Source organism: Microcebus murinus, chromosome 10 (assembly GCF_040939455.1).
Source record: "Microcebus murinus isolate Inina chromosome 10, M.murinus_Inina_mat1.0, whole genome shotgun sequence".
In the NCBI taxonomy this organism is placed as follows: domain Eukaryota; kingdom Metazoa; phylum Chordata; class Mammalia; order Primates; family Cheirogaleidae; genus Microcebus; species Microcebus murinus.
The window spans coordinates 79,938,399-79,958,536 of record NC_134113.1 but is presented as its reverse complement, the minus strand read 5'-3'; the positions used below and the strand labels follow the sequence as shown (position 1 = coordinate 79,958,536).

General features: G+C 33.1%; 1 protein-coding gene across 11 annotated transcripts in view; it reads right to left on the bottom strand.

The window, feature by feature from the left end:
* SOX5 (SRY-box transcription factor 5) overlaps window positions 1-20,138 on the bottom strand; it is a 1,016,716-nt gene that overhangs the window by 422,462 nt on the left and 574,116 nt on the right. For 3 of the 11 annotated variants that reach the window (XM_076007574.1, XM_076007582.1, XM_076007584.1), the window contains exon 1: window positions 7,657-7,824. The exons of 7 other annotated variants lie outside the window; for them this stretch is intronic. In XM_076007574.1, coding sequence (XP_075863689.1) covers window positions 7,657-7,694 — 38 coding nt within the window. In that variant the 5' untranslated portion in view covers window positions 7,695-7,824. Of the gene's footprint in view, window positions 1-7,656; window positions 7,826-20,138 lie in introns of those variants that run through there. One more of the 11 variants, XM_076007573.1, reaches the window with a different exon arrangement.

Genomic DNA, 20,138 nt, shown 5'->3' with positions numbered 1-20,138 from the left:
GGAGAGGAGTGAAAAAAAAAAGTCTTTGGACTCTGTAAATTATTGCCCAACAAACTCTTGCCTAGGGTAAATAACCAAAAGGAAGAATTCTAGGCAAACAATTAGTACTTTAACTCTACAATTAGAATAAAAATGTTTTAGAACTTTGTCAAGCAATCTATATTAACTGTAAATGAAAAACTAAGCATAAATGATTACTTTTTTCATTTTGTGCTCTCTCATCTGAAGGCATCATTTCTCATTTTCAATGCTGTGATTCTTTTTCATTGGGATGCTATTTTATTGGATAAATATAAAATAGATTTAAACGGTAAGTCAAAGATCATTACAAAAGTTCTACAACCAGTGCTTAAATAATCCTACCCCTTGGTATCTCTATCTTCATTAATATAAAAAGAGAAAAAATAAAGCCAAAATAGGTAGTAAATATTGACTACATTTTGAAATAGATTTTGATTAAAAATATGCCAAGAAAACATGATTTGGGTCTGTGTCTTCTTTAACTACTACACTAAAAATTTAACAACAGGCAACACAAATTAACTCTTTCCCTTCTTTTCTCAATAATGTTCCTGAAGTCCTAAATGAGAGAACATATCCTTTATGAAATTGCTGCTCAGTGTCCCAGCTAATCTAACTCCCTTAAACTGCCAATATCAAAATCTTACAAGGCTTTGAGACCTTTTTTTCTCCATGCAGTGAATTTCATTTCTTAATGTTACATTTGTTCTCAATGCATCTGATTCTTAGGTTTCAATGTGACAGAAATGATTGGGATGGGTAGGGGAGGCAAGTGTGCATGGAACATAATAAAACCCTATGCGTCTCCACAATGAGAAATATTAAAGTGGAGCTGCACATACATTTTTAAGAAAGATCATATCTTCTGTTTTTTTAACATTTTCTTTTCTAAAACACACTTTCTTTCAAAGATGTGAAGAGCAGAAATAGAAACGCTGTTACATATGAAAGTTTCAACGGATTTGCTGCCAGAAGCTTTTCTTTATAGTGTTCCTCTTACCTACACTATGTGTTGGCACTGGCAGGTAGCCCTAATTCGTTAGTAGCCAAATTATTTTTGTCCCTGAAGTACGAGAAATCTCCATAGCACATGAATGAGACATGGTTTACTAGTTTACACACATTTTTATAACTCCAAGAAACCAAAACTCATTCACAAATGCTTTCATTTCAGCAAAAAGAAGGGCCACAGAATAACAAGAGATACCCACTTTAAATTCCTTGTTCCCATTGTCCATGAAAAAACGAAGAGAAAAAATCTTTTTAACTTCAATAAAGAACTTTGATCCTTAATGCAAGAAAAATAAACAGCTTTCTGTTCACCACACTCCACATTTCATTTAAGTCAAAACATTTCAGTACAAGGCATTAAGAGAAAACGTCATTTAGTAATAAACCTAAATGTCTCCGAAAAAAAAATCTTCACAACGGCATAGTACATTTAGATAGTGTAGTTCACAATAACTAGCATCCTCATATTGCATGATCACCGGACACATTTATACACTGCTGCACCATCTCACTAAGATACAGAGAAAAATAGTAAGAAATAAGCAACACTAAGAAATAAATACATAACATAAATAATGATTCAGCCACAGCAAAAAAAACCAAAAAAAAAAAAAAAAAAAAAAACCTCTGGAATTTAAGGCAAGACAAAAGTAAATGCATTAACACAAATTTAGCCAAGTGACTAAAATATTACTTAGATAAAAGAAAGAGATTTGCAATACAATGAGATGAGTTCAGGTTAGAATTGATTTAAGGTTTGACACTGATTTCAAATGTCTATGAACATCTACAACCTTTTGTTTTTAATTTTCCTTCTATCATGTTTTATGGGCAAAAAGTCCTTAAACTACCTTGTAATAGATTAATTACTTTCAAGCTGGGTGACAAAAGGGCATAATGACCAGAAAATGACACAAAAGACACAGAAAACGCATGTTAACAAGTTTATCAACAAACCTGGGTAATTCTCATGAAGTACAGATTAAGGTTCAGTGGTTCCAAACTGGCAGCATTCAAATTGGGTTCATATTTGGGTTTTTTGTTTTGTTTGTTTTTTTAAACCACCTGTCCTAAAACGACATTGTTTATGCTAATTATCTTTGTTTATGCCACAATTCTGTTTGTTTACTACATTCTTTTAAAATACCATATCCCTATAAACAGTTCTCACCAGAATTCTTCTAAATCTTGTTTCGGTCTGGTCCTTCTCGGCAGCCCACTGAGCAGAATGCAGCTCTACAATGAAGGCGCAAGAGCTGGGAACAACTTTGAGTCTCTGACTCCTCAGGCTGGCAAAGGCAGGGAGTACTGCTGAGGTTTTACTCTCAGGCTCCAAAGGAAAAGGATACTGAACGTGGAGAAATGCAACACCCCCCTATTGGACAAGCAGAACCATACGCCACAGTATCTCCAGAGGGGATGTATGAACTCTCAACTAGTAAGTAAAGAAAAGAATAGATAATACTAACAGAAAGGAAGAACAGCTTCCAAATTGCAGGAGAAATCACAGAGGTCGGGAAGAATAAAAAGGTCTTCTCCTGAACCATTATCAGTTGTGGAATAAAATGTAAGAACAGGAGGCACTCTCCTAAAATATGTGTAAATTTAAATTTTTCCTACTCCAGCAATATCACTTGATCAGGTTCATCTACAGAGCATTCAAATATTACATATAAAATGATGATGACATCAATCAATGAAAAGGAAGGAAGGATAGAATGAATGAAGGAAGGAACATTTTTGCTATGTTTCAGTCTATTTCTTGTTCAACAAAATTTTTCCATTAGGACAGAAGACATTTCATGCTTTGGTTAAATATTTGATGATATTTTTATCTGATTTCTATCATCTGAATCACAGACGTGGCATATTGGAAGTACATGTGAGTTAATACAGGAGAAAAACTTAGAATGGTTTATTTCCCATGCTGTAGGTTAACGTCATTGAAATTATAAAAGAATAACAAATTGTGAAAGAAAAAAATCCATCAGTTACACTTATTTTACTAATCTATTAAAAGAAAGGAATTCAGGCTACATAATACACATCTGCATTATACAATATACTCATTAGGAGGCTAAAGAATTGATAGTGGAAAGAACAGACAATAAAAATCAGACTTTACCCATGAATGTAATTTTGCTTTCTAAATGCATTATGAATAATCCATATGAAATAGCTTCCAACTCCATGGAGGAGTAATATGCTTAAGAATCAGAACGGGTTTTATTATTTGCCTGTCATGTATGATGCATGTACAGATTTTAGTTAAAACCTCCCTAAAAACAGGTAAATACTTTAGCATGCGCTTATTGTGTTTGAAAAACATAGATAAGAACACATCAACATGTGAAGTAATCATAATATTTGCACATTTCTGTAACTATCAAACCTGCTAAACACTAAGCAGTACACAATGCCACCTGACATTTAACCCTTAATTGTTCTTGGTAATCAGTCAGGTCTCCTGCCAAGTCTTTAGGACAGTACTCCAGTGTGAGTGTGACAGAAATGTGGTTTATAAACTGCCCCATGCAAGCTGCATTCCAAATCAATGTCTTAGCTCAGTTAGCTTGAAAATTATTGAGATGGTAATTAAAATCTATAATCAGGTATAGAGGCACCTTTTCCACTATAAAGTAGCAGTAAATGAAAAATAAATAAAATGATCAAGGTCCAATATCAGAACATCCTGAAAACATAATATCAAACGTACAGGTTTGTAGTTGTCATTAGGTGACAGAATGTGAAAAGATAACTTTCCTTTGATTCACACCTAGAGGTTGCCTGCTAACCTGAATGTACTTATCACTGATGAGCACAAAGGTTTAAAAAAAAGTTTCTAATTAAGCTGGATAAATCTGTCTACATAATAAATATTTTATTGCTATGGTCAAACTTTAGGTAACTAAAATACCACTAATGTCAGAGATAGTCTTGCAAACCTCTAGCAGTAGTTTTCCGTGAGAATTTTACAAATTAGTTTTTCACAGTACCTGGTGTGTCTTTCTTCAGAAAAACACTTAGAAGTTTTCTGATGAGAACAAAAATTATTTCTTAATCAGTATGACCAAAAATAAATTTGATGGGAACATAAAGTAAAAGAGTGGAGTTAATTTTTATTGCAGGTTTTACTCTTACAGTGTTCTACTCAACATCTAGAAAATATACTGTCATCTGCACCAATTTTGGTGAAGCAAGATGATACTATAAACTTAACTTGCTTCATCCCACTGCCTTCAATCCCAACTTTTTTTTCCTTTCTAGACACTATCAGACTGTCTTCTTAGGCAATCATCTTACACTTGCTTTTTAATTAAGTCTCTAAAATAAAGCAATCAGAAAGTGTAACAAGTAGTTTAGTCATAAAACTATTACATTACAATCAAATAGGACCATTATAAATAAAAGAAAGAAATAGAATACACCACTGATAAACTAGCAAAAATTACTATTTTTATTCACTATAAACAAACTGATTGAAATTTAAAGCAATTATTTTAAATATTTTCATTCCAGGAATATAAAAGAATAGGTGATATTTTCAAAAGATAACCTTATGTCACAATTATTCATTATTTACTTTTAGTAAAACATATAAATTCATTGACTCCTTAAAAAAATTTAGGAGAGTTCAGGCATTCATTCTAATGATGCTATTACTAACATTTAGACCATTTTGCCAGCTATGTTTCCTCTAAACAGTAAGATATAAAAGACTTTCCTTACAAATAATTCTTTAGAACATACTTTACCTATTTGCTTCCCACCTGAGAATTGTGTTTTTCAGTAACCATAATCAGTTATGACAGGGACGCTTGAAAATAAAAATGAAATATTTCAAGTTCTTTACTTTTTAGAATTACTGCTCTATATGCTCTACCTCCTCCACATTTTTTAACAAAGAAATTGTTACTACTTCTTAACTATTTAACAACTGTTTATTAGTCTGAGAGTATTGACCAGGTTCATTTCTAGGACTGATAATACAGAAGTATACAAAAATCTAAATCTCAATTTTGATCCTGATATTTAAGTTTTGAATACTCCTTAAAGTTCAAATAGTCTACAGGTTGGAAAGAATAATAAAAGATGGACAAGACTCTACCAATGAAATTAGAAAAAAAAAATCACATAAAACTTTTATAATGCATGAACCCCAAGCAACTTATTTTTGTCCTTGAGACCAAAGTTCTCTGTTTCATAAAGAAATTTAGAAATCTTTTTCATATTTCTAGGTCTGAGTAAAAAGGAAAACTCATCTATTGCAGGTGAGCAAATAGACTAAAAACTAGCAGTCAATAGAAATGACCTACTTATTCAATGAAAGTTGCAAATAGTTGAAAAGGCAAAAAAAAAAAAAAAGCTGATTATATATGAGAGTACAGTTATATCACATATATCTCCTTTGGAGAATACATTCAATGTTGTGTCTGCATGATATACTCTATCATGCCTGGGTGACTATAGATACACTCACCCGTACAAATTCAATGTAAACAAATAGTAATGATTTACTGAGATTTTTGTATGTATTACCAATTACAACCACAGGGGAAATTATTAAGAAATTTTATATTGTATGACATTTTTCAAAATTATTTTAGCCACTAATATTTCTAAATATGATGTCCATACTAATAACCCTATTGATTATCACTTGCTTATTTAATTAGCCAGTTAGAACAGCATGCCTCTGGGTGACAAAAAATGAGATTCCCACCAGGAGGAAAAAAACATGTTAAGAGATTGGAGCATCAGAATAGGAAAGGGAAAAGTTGAGTTTAAAAAGAGATAATTGAAAAAATACAAATAAAGTTCACAGCAGGAAGCTTGCCTATATAGAGAAATAGGCTACAGCCTGTTAATATGTAACTACCTTTTTATAAGTACAATCTGTTAACAGCCTTACAAATCAGCCTCGGAGTTTTATTTTCAAAAAGTATAATTACTATTAAAGAATATTATCATTTAAGTGCTATTCTGTGCATTCTAAAAAAACTTAACTGTGTTAAATTAACAAATTGCTACATTAGGCACCAGTGTGTTCCACTATGAATAACTTCGGTATCTACATACGAAATAAGGCTATATTTGCAAATAAAAGGTAACTAATATAAAGAGTTAATATACAGAACTTTGAAAAAATTAATTCAAAAGTGTTAAGAAAGCTCAATCATTCACTGGAATTATCTAGTGAGGATGCACCTTAATTTAAAAAAAAAAGAAGAAAGAGGGAATGAAAGAAAGAAAGAAGACACTGTTTAAGTATATATGTTAGCTATTTTACTTTCTTCTCTCATCTGATATTGGCTTCTCTAATATGTGACCACATTCGGGCGTTATTTTATTCTCAATACTCTTTTTCTCTTCCATTGCTTCACTTCTAGAATGTTTTAATCTTTGTCCTTTCTTTTTTCGTCTTTTCATATCAAATTCAGTCGTTTGAGCGATGAACAGCTTGACTTAGCATATTTTTAACCAGCTGGTCTAGCACCTAGCTTGCATTGCATAGTCAGATACAACAAATGTTTATACAGAAGGTAGCTTTCATGAAAATGAAAAAAAGCCTGGGTATCATGCATCCTGGCTTTTTTTAGCTTTTTTTTTTAAATTCACCATACAGAATACAAAGTTTGAATTCTTTTTAATGGCAAACAAAATTCTATTTATAGTTCAAAAAAAAGAACTTATGCTGGGATAAGAACTCAAATTTAAAAATTGCAATGTGTACTTATAGGAACATTAAGATGGCTAAAATTTTTTCCAAAGCCCTGCTTTACTTGCAACAACATCAAATGGAAAGATGTTGCACATACTTCTCTAAACAGGAACAACTTAATTGCAAATACACTTATTCCCGTCATAGCAAAAGGGAAAAATAACAGTAAATCAAAATTCAATTAAGACAGCTAGCACAAAAAGTGGTCACTAAAACTTGGAAAGGGAGCAGGCTCATTTCCACCCTTTTCCCCCTATTTTTGACACTTCAAGAGTAATCTACTAAGATATAGCTACGATGTTACATTTTCTTTGGGGAAAAAAAGCTGCTCTCTTATATCAACAAAAGGTCATGTGCTTTACTGAGCAGCTTCCAAAGTTTTACGGAAAGATCAAATAGGAACTTATAGCCTCTTTAAACCACCACTAAAACCTTCTGTCACCCTAGAAATTACATGAGAGAGATGCTGAAAAGGGTAACACCGTGCACGAAAGCATTTTTTAAAGGTGTAGAAGGGGAGAAAACAATCAATGAAGGAAGAAAGTAAGACAGTGAATGAGGAAGAGAAAAGCAGCGAATAGGGGAGAGAGAGAGAGAGAGAGATGCTTAATGCTCATTTAATTCCCTGTTACAGGACGCAACCTGAAAACATTAGCAGAAATCTCAGAGACTTTGCAAAATCAGTTCAATTTGGTCCGGGCAACCACAAACAAAAAATCAGTGAACAAGACTGCAGAAGCCCTAGCTAAAAAAAAAAAAAAAAAAAAAAAAAAGCTTCTCTCACAAACACGTTTTGGGGAAGCATCTTCCAGAGATCCAGAGACTACTGTAAAATGGGAGAGTTGTACTTCAATATATCAGGGGGGAGAGAAGAAAAAAAAAAAAAAAAAAACTGTACTCACCTTTCAAACTCCTGAGGTAAATCAGGGTCAGTAAGCATGCTGGAAAAGCACAATTTCCCTTTGTCACAGCAGCCACCTATGATCGTCTCCAACTGAACCTGTCAAGTGAGTCCAAACCTTCTAAACCAATTGATTTTCTCTCTCTCTCTCTCTCTCTCACTCTCTCTCTCTCTCTCTCTCTCTCTCTCTCTCTCTCTCTCTCTCTCTCTCTCCCTCTCCCCTCTCTCTTTCTCCCCCCCTTCCCCTTCCCCTCCTCTCCCTCTCCTAGGACTCCTTGACCAGTCTCTTAAAGGGGTAGCGCACTTCCAGCAGCGGGGTCTGGCCGCTCCCCCTCCGCGGAGCCGCACGCTCCGGCTGCAAGGCACTAGACAACCTCAGGGTGCCTGTCCTTTCCTTTTAATTCTCTCTTCTAGACACCACCGAATGTGAGAAGTCAACTCATTTAACACGTCCCCCGTACTCTCTCTTCTAAATAATAAAAGTCACACACACACACACACACACGTAACACACACACACACACACAACAGTACGATTTTGTAAAATGTTATCTGTTACGGACTAAAAAAAAAAAAAAGAAGAAGTCCGTAATAATAACAGAACGCCGGTTAGATTAAACTGCGTTTATGAACTAATGAAGCAGAAAAATTAAATGTTAGTAATAGCATTTTTACACAAAGAATTGTTTTTTTTTTTTCCCTTCTCACCCCTTCCTAGGCTCTCTCCGTGCGCGCACACGGAAACACACACACACTCACACACACTCACACACACTCACACACACTCATACAACAATCAGGCATTGTTCTGAGGGAAGAAAAGCAACTTTGACAGATTGAAATATAGCAGAGGCCCCTTCAAGGAAACCTGTAAACAACTTGTCACTCACTCTGTCGGTCTCACTGTTAGCTCGTGCTTTCCACAAAGTGGTGCGAACGTCCTGGCAACCCAACCAAAGTTTCCTCAGCTCCAAACTCCATAAAACACGATGTGCGATGTGGAGGGGAATAGGTATCCACATGCCAAAATAACACACGCGCGCGCGCGGACAAAAAAAATAAATAAGTAAAGCCCAAAAGCAAACCAGAAAATAAAAACAAAACAACAAAACAAAAACAAAAAAAAAAGATGGTACTAACAAACTGTCCTGTGAGGGATCGCCGGGGAGGTCAGGGGTAAGGAAGCGCTCCCCTGGCTGTGGATCTCTTTAATTTCCTCTGCCCAGGAAGCCCACAGATAACAAGGTGGACAAACTATGGCTTTACAGATCCTAAGCTGGCTGGCAAGGCACAGCCTCCATAGCAGTTCCAATTATCTAGATAAAAATCTGGCAGGCGAGGAAGGTAATCAGGTAATGTACCTTTGACATGAAATGACAGAGGCACATACACACAGAGAGAGAGACACTTACACAGACGTGCATGCAGAGATGGTGGCTGCCCCGTGCACCGCAGCATCTGGTCAGGGAGTAAGCACACACTCACCAACATGAGATAGTGTGCATTCTTCACACACGCGCACACACACACACACACACACACTCAGTCACTCACACACGCTCTCCACTCCTACTGGGAGGGTTCATTCTGCACAAAAGGCTACATTACAGAGCCCGCCCCAATAAGGGAAAGAGAGGAAAAAAAAGCCTTCCATTGTTGAGAGGGCAGGTCAGTTGATTAGATTTTCTGTGGAGAATTCCACGAGGAAATTCCCTTCAAAGCCGAAGTGATTAACTGGGGGCTATTCTGGAAATGGAGCAGACAATGGCTCAATAGTCTGTACAGCCAATGTCCAGGCTGGCACTGAACTCACTTAAAAAAAAAAATAAAAGCCAGACTCCCTGTTCTTTTCCACACATTCCTCCCCCCAACCCCCTCCACTCCTTCCAACTTCCCCTCCCAATTCCTTTTATTTTGCAGCTGGACAACATTAAGGGCCTTTAAAACCACAAGGGTTGACCCCACAGCAGTTTGATTAGGTCCCACTTTTTTTCTTCTGGCGACAGGCAGACAGTAAGTTTACTTTTTGAGACATACACAATGACACACCATACACATATACCAAACAGAAAAATCAATTATTAACCTTCTCATATTAGTACATTTATTCTTCATTCAAAGCTTATACGTTTTTTGACAAAGTTGATAATAACTTAATAATGAGATCCATCATTCATGAGATAGCCTAAAAATATACACATATATACTACAAAATCAATGTGGAATAAGATTCAAGCATGTCACTATGGAGTTAAGACACTAACAAAAACACAGAATTATGACCCACCCTGAAAGAGCTGTTAACAAGGGATGTGGCAAAAATGACTTGATGCTGACATGATTTTCATTTTCAGCAGTTGGGGAAGGGGGGAAGGATATTACTCACTATTCTTTCTTGTCGTTAGCCTCAAATTATTCTTTATTACAGCAACAACCTAATCCTATGTAGAAAAATGAGAAAACTGTTGCATTTATTTTAAATATCTATTTTTTTCAGCCCTTAAGGGAACCACAATCTAATACACTCTAATTGATAATGTATACAAAAATAATATTTTTCTTCTATTGTTAATGGTGGTTATGGGAATTAGGCTATGGTAGCTGCACAGCTACACATACTTTAAAAAATATATTTTTTAAAATTTTTCCTAATTAGGGAATCTTGTTTCATCTTATATCTATAGAGAAAAATGAGGAAGGAGGATGGGTTAGTTACAGGGAGCCATGGGAGCTGGAGTCAGGAAGAGGAGGAGGCAGGGAGGAGAGGACGCAGGGAGAGCACAAGAAGGAGACATAGTGGCAGCATAAAGATAGAAACAAAGATAATGGCCATAAGGCAGGATGCTGAGATCCGTATGGTCCCAGCTGCTGTCTTGCTACTGCTACTACCTCTGGTTGTTTCTCTGAAACTCTAATCCAGAAGGTCACCAGAGCAGGTAAGAAAGAGAGTATGAGTGTTTGAGGCCAACTGTTGTATAAAGGAAAAACGTTCACCTTGGAATCTTCCTTGTCTTTTGTTTTGTTTTTATAGTAGCTAATATATGTATATATAACTATACACATGCCAAATAAACACAAAGAACATATAGGAAAATGTTAAATGCTTTGAAAGTTAGTCTTAGATCTCAACATATTCTATAAACATTCCTGTAGCCATTCAAAACAAATTATTTCTTGCACAATCATCTATGCTGAAAGAGTAGAAACAGACTAAGAACTAGACAGAAAATTTGCCAAATATAATAGTGATCATCCTAATAATGATAATTGGAACTAATAAAACTCCAAGCTCATAAGGAATTTTGTTCACATAGATTACCTCATGGATCTTAAGCAGTGTGGAAAGGAGTAGGTATGAATATCCCTAATTTTCCCAGTGTTCAAACTTGGGCAAAAGAATTTAAAAGCATACAACTGGCTAGTAGCCCATTTGTTATTTGAAGCCAGATCTTCTATTGCCCTATTTCGCGTGTGACATCATAATACAGAATAAACTGATCCTCCAGAATTTATAGCTGAATGAAATCCCAAGATGGTGCTCCTTATTTAGTGACCTAAAAGCCTTTTAGGTAATTGTTATAAAAAATCAAATTTTATAAAATCTCATTGTCACTAAGCTAGTACTATATTTGATGGTTGAATAGAACATTTTTAAATATACCTTTCCAAGCCACAAAAGTTTTCTTTCATTTTAATTCTATATTGCAAATTAACATTTCTGCCAGATTTTAGAATGTCAGCAAAAGGGAAGACAGTTCCAAAAGGTTTTAGTCGAATTTTGCTGCTGGTTATTTTATTAAATGACTAAAATAATCCAATCAATCCAAGGTTAATATTAAATTACTATTACTTTTAAGTCATCTGTTATTTTACATTGCAAGTTAAAATATTTAAATATTAAATGTGCTCATGACTAGAACATGGTATGTGTTAAATAAACCTATATTCTCTATCAATTATCTGAAAACTTAAGATATTCAAATGATTATATACCTAGTAATCCTGACATCAGAAATAACATCCCAATATAGTATTTGCTGTGCTATTGTAAGTAGGATTCCAGAAGGTTTCATAATGTATATGGATTGAGACACACCTCAGCATTCACTTAACATCTACTAAATACTTAACCAATATGTTAAGTGCTATGGCTTTAACAGAAAAATTTATAACAAATCTAATTATATATACACACATACCAATATACACATATATGACTAAATATCAAATTAGTTGTTTAGTATCCAAGCTTCCCAAGGTGAATATGGTAAGAAAAGCAAAAAACAAAATACATAAGCCAACGAACGAAAAACAGAGATGAGAACTTAACTGAACATACTTAAAATGATGAGTAATATAAATATGATCTATAAACACAGATATACAAATATATCTTCAGAGATGACCAAAGCACAAAGTACAGTAGAAACTTTATAAAGTAGTTTTACATTTAATGAGTCTCTTTGACACTGCTGCTGCAGTATCATGGAAAATGGAATGAACATGAAAAAGCATGCTTTTCAGCTCATGTTGTTTCCATTGCAAATATCAAAAGGAAACTGACACAGGCTAAGGAAATATAAGATATGCTAGAGAACACTGTTGGAAAATTCTCAAAGAGAATATCAAGAAGTTTTAAGATCATAAACAAGTGATTCCCAAATTTAACCCCTTTCCAGATACCGTTTCAAGCAAGCATTTCTACTATTTCTTTACTCATTTTAAAAGGACATATTTTTCATTCCCCTATTTTTGGATGGGATTGTTAAACATCTTCCATTTTAATAACTGAAATTAAAATATGTCGTATTAGGTACAGATTACACTTTAATATTAGCTTTGTGTTCTTACCATCAAGCTACAGTTTTCACGCTTCATGGAATTTGGAAGACTATTTTTGAGAAATGAAACTTTTAGTGTTACAACTACAATGAATTTAAAGCTTATCAGTGTCAGACAATACTAACATTATACTACCTTAATGTTACACAAGAGGCATTAAGAAAATGATTTTTTCCTGCACTTGTTTGCTTTGTCACAAAAAAACATTAAAAATAAAAAGAAACAACACTCCCTCTTTTGAAAAAAGGAACGTCCAACCAATGTTCACCTGTCAGTCATTCACCAGATGCCTGGTGAAGTCATCTATCACAATAAGCTTAAGACTTTGAGTCTTTTAATATTGGACCTCTTCAGAAAACACATTAGAAATTTACTAGCCCATCCTCTTTTTTAAAAACCTAAAATTCAATTCCCCATAATACATATATGGCAGAGAATTAGCATACAATAGCCTACAAATTCAAGGTTTTTTTATTCCATACTTTCTCTATTGTCAGTTCCTTAGTTAGAGTATACAAATAAATTACATTCAGATTGTATATTTGAAAAATTAGTGTTCTTAAGGAATACTTTCACCGTAGATACTCTAGTTTCATACTTTGTAGGAAAAGGTGATGTCACTTCCAGTAATTGTTTCCACTGTTTGATCTTATTATGTATCTCTTTTCTTCAGAATAACTTGAGATACATTTTTAAAATAGCTTTTATTTTTTGAGGACCATCTATATTATACATATTTTTTAAATATATTATCTCATTTAATAGCCAAACAACTATATTAGATATGGAGGTTTATTATCCCAATAACAAGTGAGAAGGTCCCAAAACTAGTGCAGAGATGGAGAACATCAAAGTTACGCCATCTTTCCTTCAAAGTTCTTAAAAGGCAATGAATGTTAATTTATTTCAAACACAGCATAATGGCAATTAAGTATTGAGTACACAGGAAAGTGCTTGAAAATGTTTTAATGCTAACTGAATGCTCAAATTTTAGAAAAGTTGACTGATGACTGTACCATGTTACTGATAATTTGATATAAAAGATAGTTCTCTATACAACAATTGAAATAGTTCAAGAATAGTATTCTCACCTCATCTATAGTGATAACAATCACCAGAACTAACACTACTCCTCATGTAATTTGGCTCTCTTTTTAAGAATAATTTCTAAGGATTCCCTTTCCTGATATGTTTCCAAGTTTTAGAATCCCAGGAGAATACTGGGGCCAATTTCCTGGTCCCTACACAACTACTTTGCAATGGAATTTCTGTCTTACAGAAGAAAAATCAATTATTTTAGGCAAAGAGTATTAATTAGAAAAATAAGATGAACTTAATCTATGTTTTCTTAATTTATTTTTACTCAGTACGCAATTATCTCTCCTTATGATAAGTGGTGATATCTAATGGTTGTTAGTTTATGAGGATAAAAAGGGCATAAACCAACCACTCTGGTGATAAAAATCAGAAGGCTTCTTTTGAGTAAGAATACATATAGCCCTTGAGATGAGAAGCCATTCGCATAGGTCCATACCTTTAAAAAGTGCTCTTGGCCACCGAACTTTCTGCACTATAATTTTTCAACCTGGAAAAAAATTCAGGGAACACATTGCCCTGATATTTTATAGAGAGGCACCATTACATTGCTACAAAGTAGTTTTGGTTCTTACTTGTTAGATAGTGTCTGCAAAATATTTTAGTGTACTTCATTTGGGAATTTTCCTACAATGTATGTATATATTTCTTTATGTTAACTTATCAGAGCAGAAATGAGGGCTAAAACTGAGTAAAATACAAAAACATTTGAACGGTTTCTTTCATTTTTGAGTTAACTACTCTTGTCTATTCTCTATATTCCCCTTTGAGTGTACACTAAGTAAATTACAAATATCTTATTCATAGTGAATGAGAATGTTACCTATTAAGAATTTCCAGTCTACTTGTGTCTAGAACAGCACAATGGGAAAAATTATAGCTAAGCTGAAAGTTAGGAGGCCTGTGCTCTAAAAAAGCCGTTGCTCCTTCCTTACTAATGATTTGGTATTGCCTAAGTCTTTAACATCTCAGGGAACATGATTTCTAAGGTTCCTTTCAACTCTGTACTTCTGCTTTGAATCTCTTCTTTGATAAATCAATTTATAATTTCCAAAATAAAATTTCTTGCCCTTCTCAGGGCAAGAAATATGTCACAGATATATGTCACACATGCGTCCTTTTTTAAAAGTTTAAAGAATGGTCCCTGTAGTTGATAGGTTTTTTTGACCCTTTAAAGTATGTCATAACACTACATTCACACAGCAATATAACAGAGTAAGGAAAATAATTGTTTTTACTAATTAAAGTTAATTTGTAGAAGTTAATTAGTTATAATAACCAGGAAAATTTAATTGGACACAAAAATAATGATGTTTTCAAAAGAACTAATTGTATGAGTAAATTCATCTATTTTTGATTCTTAAAGTTTTCTTGAATTTTCAAGTCACAACTTTCATTTTCTGTGATAAGTTCAATTATATTTATTAGTATTACCTAATTCAGTGAGAGAATTAAAAGCTGTTTCTTACTATACTGAAAACCTCACATGTATGTATGATGGAACAATGATTGAAATGTAGGGGGGAATAAATATAAAGGATTTTGTCTTAAACCAAAATTTCAAAATATCAAATGAAAAATTCAAAGCAAACTAAAAAGTTGTTGCAAATGTATTCAAGAAAACCTATATTTAAAAATATACTTTACGGATACTCTGAAGAACTGCTGCCAAAGAGACAGCTTTTTTTTTTTTTTACGTTATTGTTAACAAAAATTACTTACTGCCACAATTTAGAAAGTAATTCAGTCAGACTATGCACAGGATGAAAATACACAAAAATAGGCATTACCAAATGAGTGCATTCATTCAATTATGCACCAAGCATTTATAGGACCTTTAATTTATAACTGTATTTTAAACCAATTATATATTAAAATTTCAACATATAAACTGTGTATTTTAATAAATGAGAAAAAAGATAAGTTAACATTTGAAATTGTCTTGAAGTTAAAGAACTGCTTAGGTATAAAAATGTATATTACTATTAAAAACATTTAAATGTAATTAACTAAAGAAACTATGGGTCTGTAATCAGAAATATTTATTTTCAAATCTTGCATAAAGTCAAAGCATTGACTAAAAGACCCTAAGCATTTGCAAGATATGCTAGCATACTAAGCACATCATAAGAAAATAAAAACATACATCTAAGGTCATGAATGCTATTCCTGGTATGGGAACCCAACTTCAGATTTATTCAGCCTTCACAGCTGGGCTATTATTCTTAATATTAATGAATAAGTCAACTTAATAAACATTGTTCTTATACTGAGTGTGTACCCTGAATTTTACTAGACACATTGAGAGAAAAAAGGAAGAATCAATATACTAATATTTCTACTGGGCATTTTTTTCTGGCAAGAGCACTCTGATAAAAGGTAGAGACACAAAAATATATTTTTTAATGGAATCATCACCTATTTCAGGATATGAGACATTCTATCTAGCCTGTTTCATAAACAATTATCAAATTCTTGCTAACTAGAAATCAGTAATTTTCACATAGATTAATTTTGTTAATGTTCTTAACAAATCTAAAGGAAAATGCACGGACAAAACTTAACTGGCATCTGAATGCACAGCTAGTAAGAGACAGAAAGACAATCTGAACTTGTCTTTTGATTACAAACCTAGTGCCTGTTCTACTTTATAAGAGAGCTATTTCCAAAGCCTATCTGTAATGCAAGATAAAATGATTACAGTGTTGTTTTTTGAAACAAAGTTTTGAAGAGAATTTAAGCAAAAAGTGATTTCAAAATAAGATGATCAACTTCTGACCTTCAAGAATTTAGAATTAATTTGTTGTAGTTAATAAGATATATATTAAAGAATCAATTGAAAACCTCCAGAAGCCCTATGGGAATTCAGAATTACAGTAGGGAACAAAAGTAATATGTAGAAATCAATAGCTTTCATATATATGATAACACCAGTTATTAGAGATAAGAGAAAAAAGACTCTATTAGCATTAGTAACACAAAAGACAAAATATCTAAGAATAATCTCATTTATATACAATACCTATTTAAATAAAGCTTTACAACAATAAGGAAAGGCATACCAAGTTCCTGGATAGGTAGCATCAATACTATAAAAATACCAGTTCTTCCTAAATCAATGTATAAATTTAATGATTTCCAAATTAAAATAATAGCATATGTTTAAAACACTAGACAAACGAATTCAAACCTTTATATAAACATAAACAAAAATAATCAGAAAAACTTTGAAAAATAAAGAGAATGAGGGCTCGGCTTACTAGAAATTAAAACACAATATAAAAATCCCAATGATTACAACAATGTAGTATTGAATGAATTGAAAAACAAATGAAACAAAGTAGAGGAAAAAAAAAAAACCCAAACACACAGAGGGAAGTTAATATATTCTATTAGTAAATAATACAAGTGACATTCAACTAATACTTTATAAGTAACTCATGACCAATATGAGGACTATAAATGCCAAATAGATCAAAGATTTAAATGCAAAGGATAAAACCATAAAGTATTAGAAGGGAACATGAGCAAACTCAAACACACTCTTGGAGAATAGAGGGTCTTATAAACAATGGATCAAAATTCAGAAGCCATAATAAAAATTAATAAATCCAACTATATAAACATCAAAAACTTCTGAATGACAAAAGGTGCCATAAATAAATCAAAAGATATGCAGGAATTATCATATCTAAAGAAAGGGCTACCTTCCATGATGTGTAAAGAGATCTTTGAAATCAATGAGAAAAAGATCAACAATCTAAAACAGATAAATAATATAAATTATTCAAAGAAAAGGAAATGAAAATGTTCTTATACAGATGAAAGATGCTCAATATCTTCCATTATAATTATATTGTAATTTTCAACTACAATGTGACAACCTTTTTTTTTATAAATTATCAGCTTGAGAAAAAATAAAAACTTTGATGGTCATTGTATTATATAATTCATTCATAAATAATTTGTTCTTTCCCTTGCAATACTTCCCTGCAGAGGAAGTTTATTTCCTTCTCCCACTGAATTTGTCTTAGACATGTTACTTGCTTTATTCAATGCAATATGGTGCTTTCTACATGAATGTTTGGTTTGGCTCAGCCAATGTCTCTTATTCCTGTCTTTCACCCTGTAAACAGTATATTCCAAGTAGGGGCTAGACCATCAACCTGGGTCCTAGAATGAGAAGAGACTTGGACCCAAATAGATACCAGCTGAGTCCAATGAAGCCAACATGCAACTGACCCACGGCCAACCCACAACCCTAGGGTAACACAAGCAAGAAAAAATATATAATTCATGGAGAGAGTGGGGTTGTTAATATCGCAAAAGCTTACTAACACGTAGTCTGTGACTTATGGAAAGAGGCATTCTCACATATTACTAGTAGAAATGTATATTGAAACAAGCCTTATGGATGGCAATTTAGAAATGTCTACCAAAATTACAAATGCAATTCCACTTCTGGTGACTTATGTTAGAAATATGCTTTCACATGTACAGAATGATATGTATTCTAAGTTAGTCACTGTCATAGCAAAGGATTGGTAACAACCTAATGTTCATTAATTAAGAATACACCAACATAATGGAATGCTATATAGATGTCAAAAAAAAAACAAAACAAGGAACTTATCTATGCATTGATATGAAAAGAACTTCAATATTTAAATTGATGATATATATTAAGTGGAAAAAAAAGCAAGGTACAAACCCACACTGAAACATTATGGTACAAACTGTGTGAAAATAAGACATCAAATTTCTTTTGGATTCACTGTGTGTAAGAAAACTTCAGAAATGCACATAAGAAAACTAAATGAAAATGGTTATAAATTGTGGGAGCAAGGGAAGGTGGGAAATGGACAGCTGTGGCACAGGTAGGAGATTAAAACTTTTCACTATATGTTTTTAGATTTTTATATGCTTTTTATTTTGAATGTGAAGTGAATCTATTATGTTTATTAAAAAGTTAAATGTACATAAATTACTAAAATATTCATCTAATTAACTAAAAACTCTCTAGTGGTTGCCTATCAACTATATACAGTGATTCTCAAATTCAGATCAGCAGAACCCAGACAGGTTTGTTTTCAGAGACCTGTAATATGTTTTTATTATTAAAAATTATTTTACCAGTTAGAACAAACAAAATTCCCATTTTATGATGATAATCTTCAATTTAAAGATGTCTTCACAGAATACAATTTTAGTTTCTGAAATAAATGTTTAACTAAAATCCCAAGATCCCAGTGAATATTCTCTTGGGGATATGTAATTTTTTTAAAAACAAAATTGGTATATAACTCAAGTATAAAAGATGATAATTGATATCATAAATCAAAACTCCTTAGCATATCATATATGATTCTTCATGCTCTGGTCTGGCCTCCTCATTCAGCCTCATCTCTCACTATATATCATGAACTTCATGCTCCAGCTACACCAAACTGGTATAGTTGCTAGTACACACCCTGCTGTTTCTTCCTCCATGCTTTTATCTGCACTATACATTACTGCTGCTATATCTTCCCCATTCCCTACCCCTAATTTATCAGGCTAATTTCTACTCTTCCTTAAAGATTTGTTGAGTTATCAGTCCCTATTGGAATCTTACCCTGATCTATCACCTGTCATTCTTCTTCCATAATACCAAGTATAACATAAATTCCGACCACTTGACTCTAAGCTCTATAAAGATAGATGCTTATCTTTTTCATTATTTTATCCCCTAGACCATTTCACAGCATTGTAATACCATGGCATCCTCTATTTGAAGGAAAAAAAAAAAACAAAAAAAAAACAAACAGAGGACTCTGGTACCCTCAATTTGTGTACACTGGTATTGCTAGGCCATTGCATAATCTGTTTCTCAAGTTTGGGACATGCTCTGCCATCTTCAACTTTACATATAAATTTAAATATTACTTCCTCAAGGAAGGCTTTCCTGGACAAGGACTAAAATATAAGAAACAGCATGGGTTAGAGTACCAAACAAAATCCACAGAAAACAGTGGTGTTATGAACATAAGTTTGGAAAGTTGGAACCTTTGGGTGGAAAAAGTGATAAGGTACATTGAATTTAACATAATGGTAGAATATCTAATAGAGAATTCAAACTTAGAGATAAAAATATTACACTGAAATGTGTACAAATATCATTGATTTTTTTTTATTTCATAAGTATGCAAGACTGTGTGATAAGGTGGGTAAAGCACTAAACTAGAAAGGGTAAAATTGTCCAAAAAAGGCAACCACAAAGAGTTAAATAAAAAGAGACCTATTTTAAAAGCCATTACTTTTGGCAATTAGATAATAACTGGTGAGAGATACTCTTAAAAGACCAGAAGAGAGTTCATCCCTGCCAAAAAGAAACCAAAAATTCTATAGATCTCCCTTCCCCCTTGCAAATACACACACATGCAAATGTTTTATTCCTTTCCATGAGAAAGACTTTAGAAACAACCTAGGGTATCCACAGTTAGAAACTGCATCAGAAAAAAAAGTATCAACTGAAGGCATATTCCAGGAAAAATATACCAAAGAAAG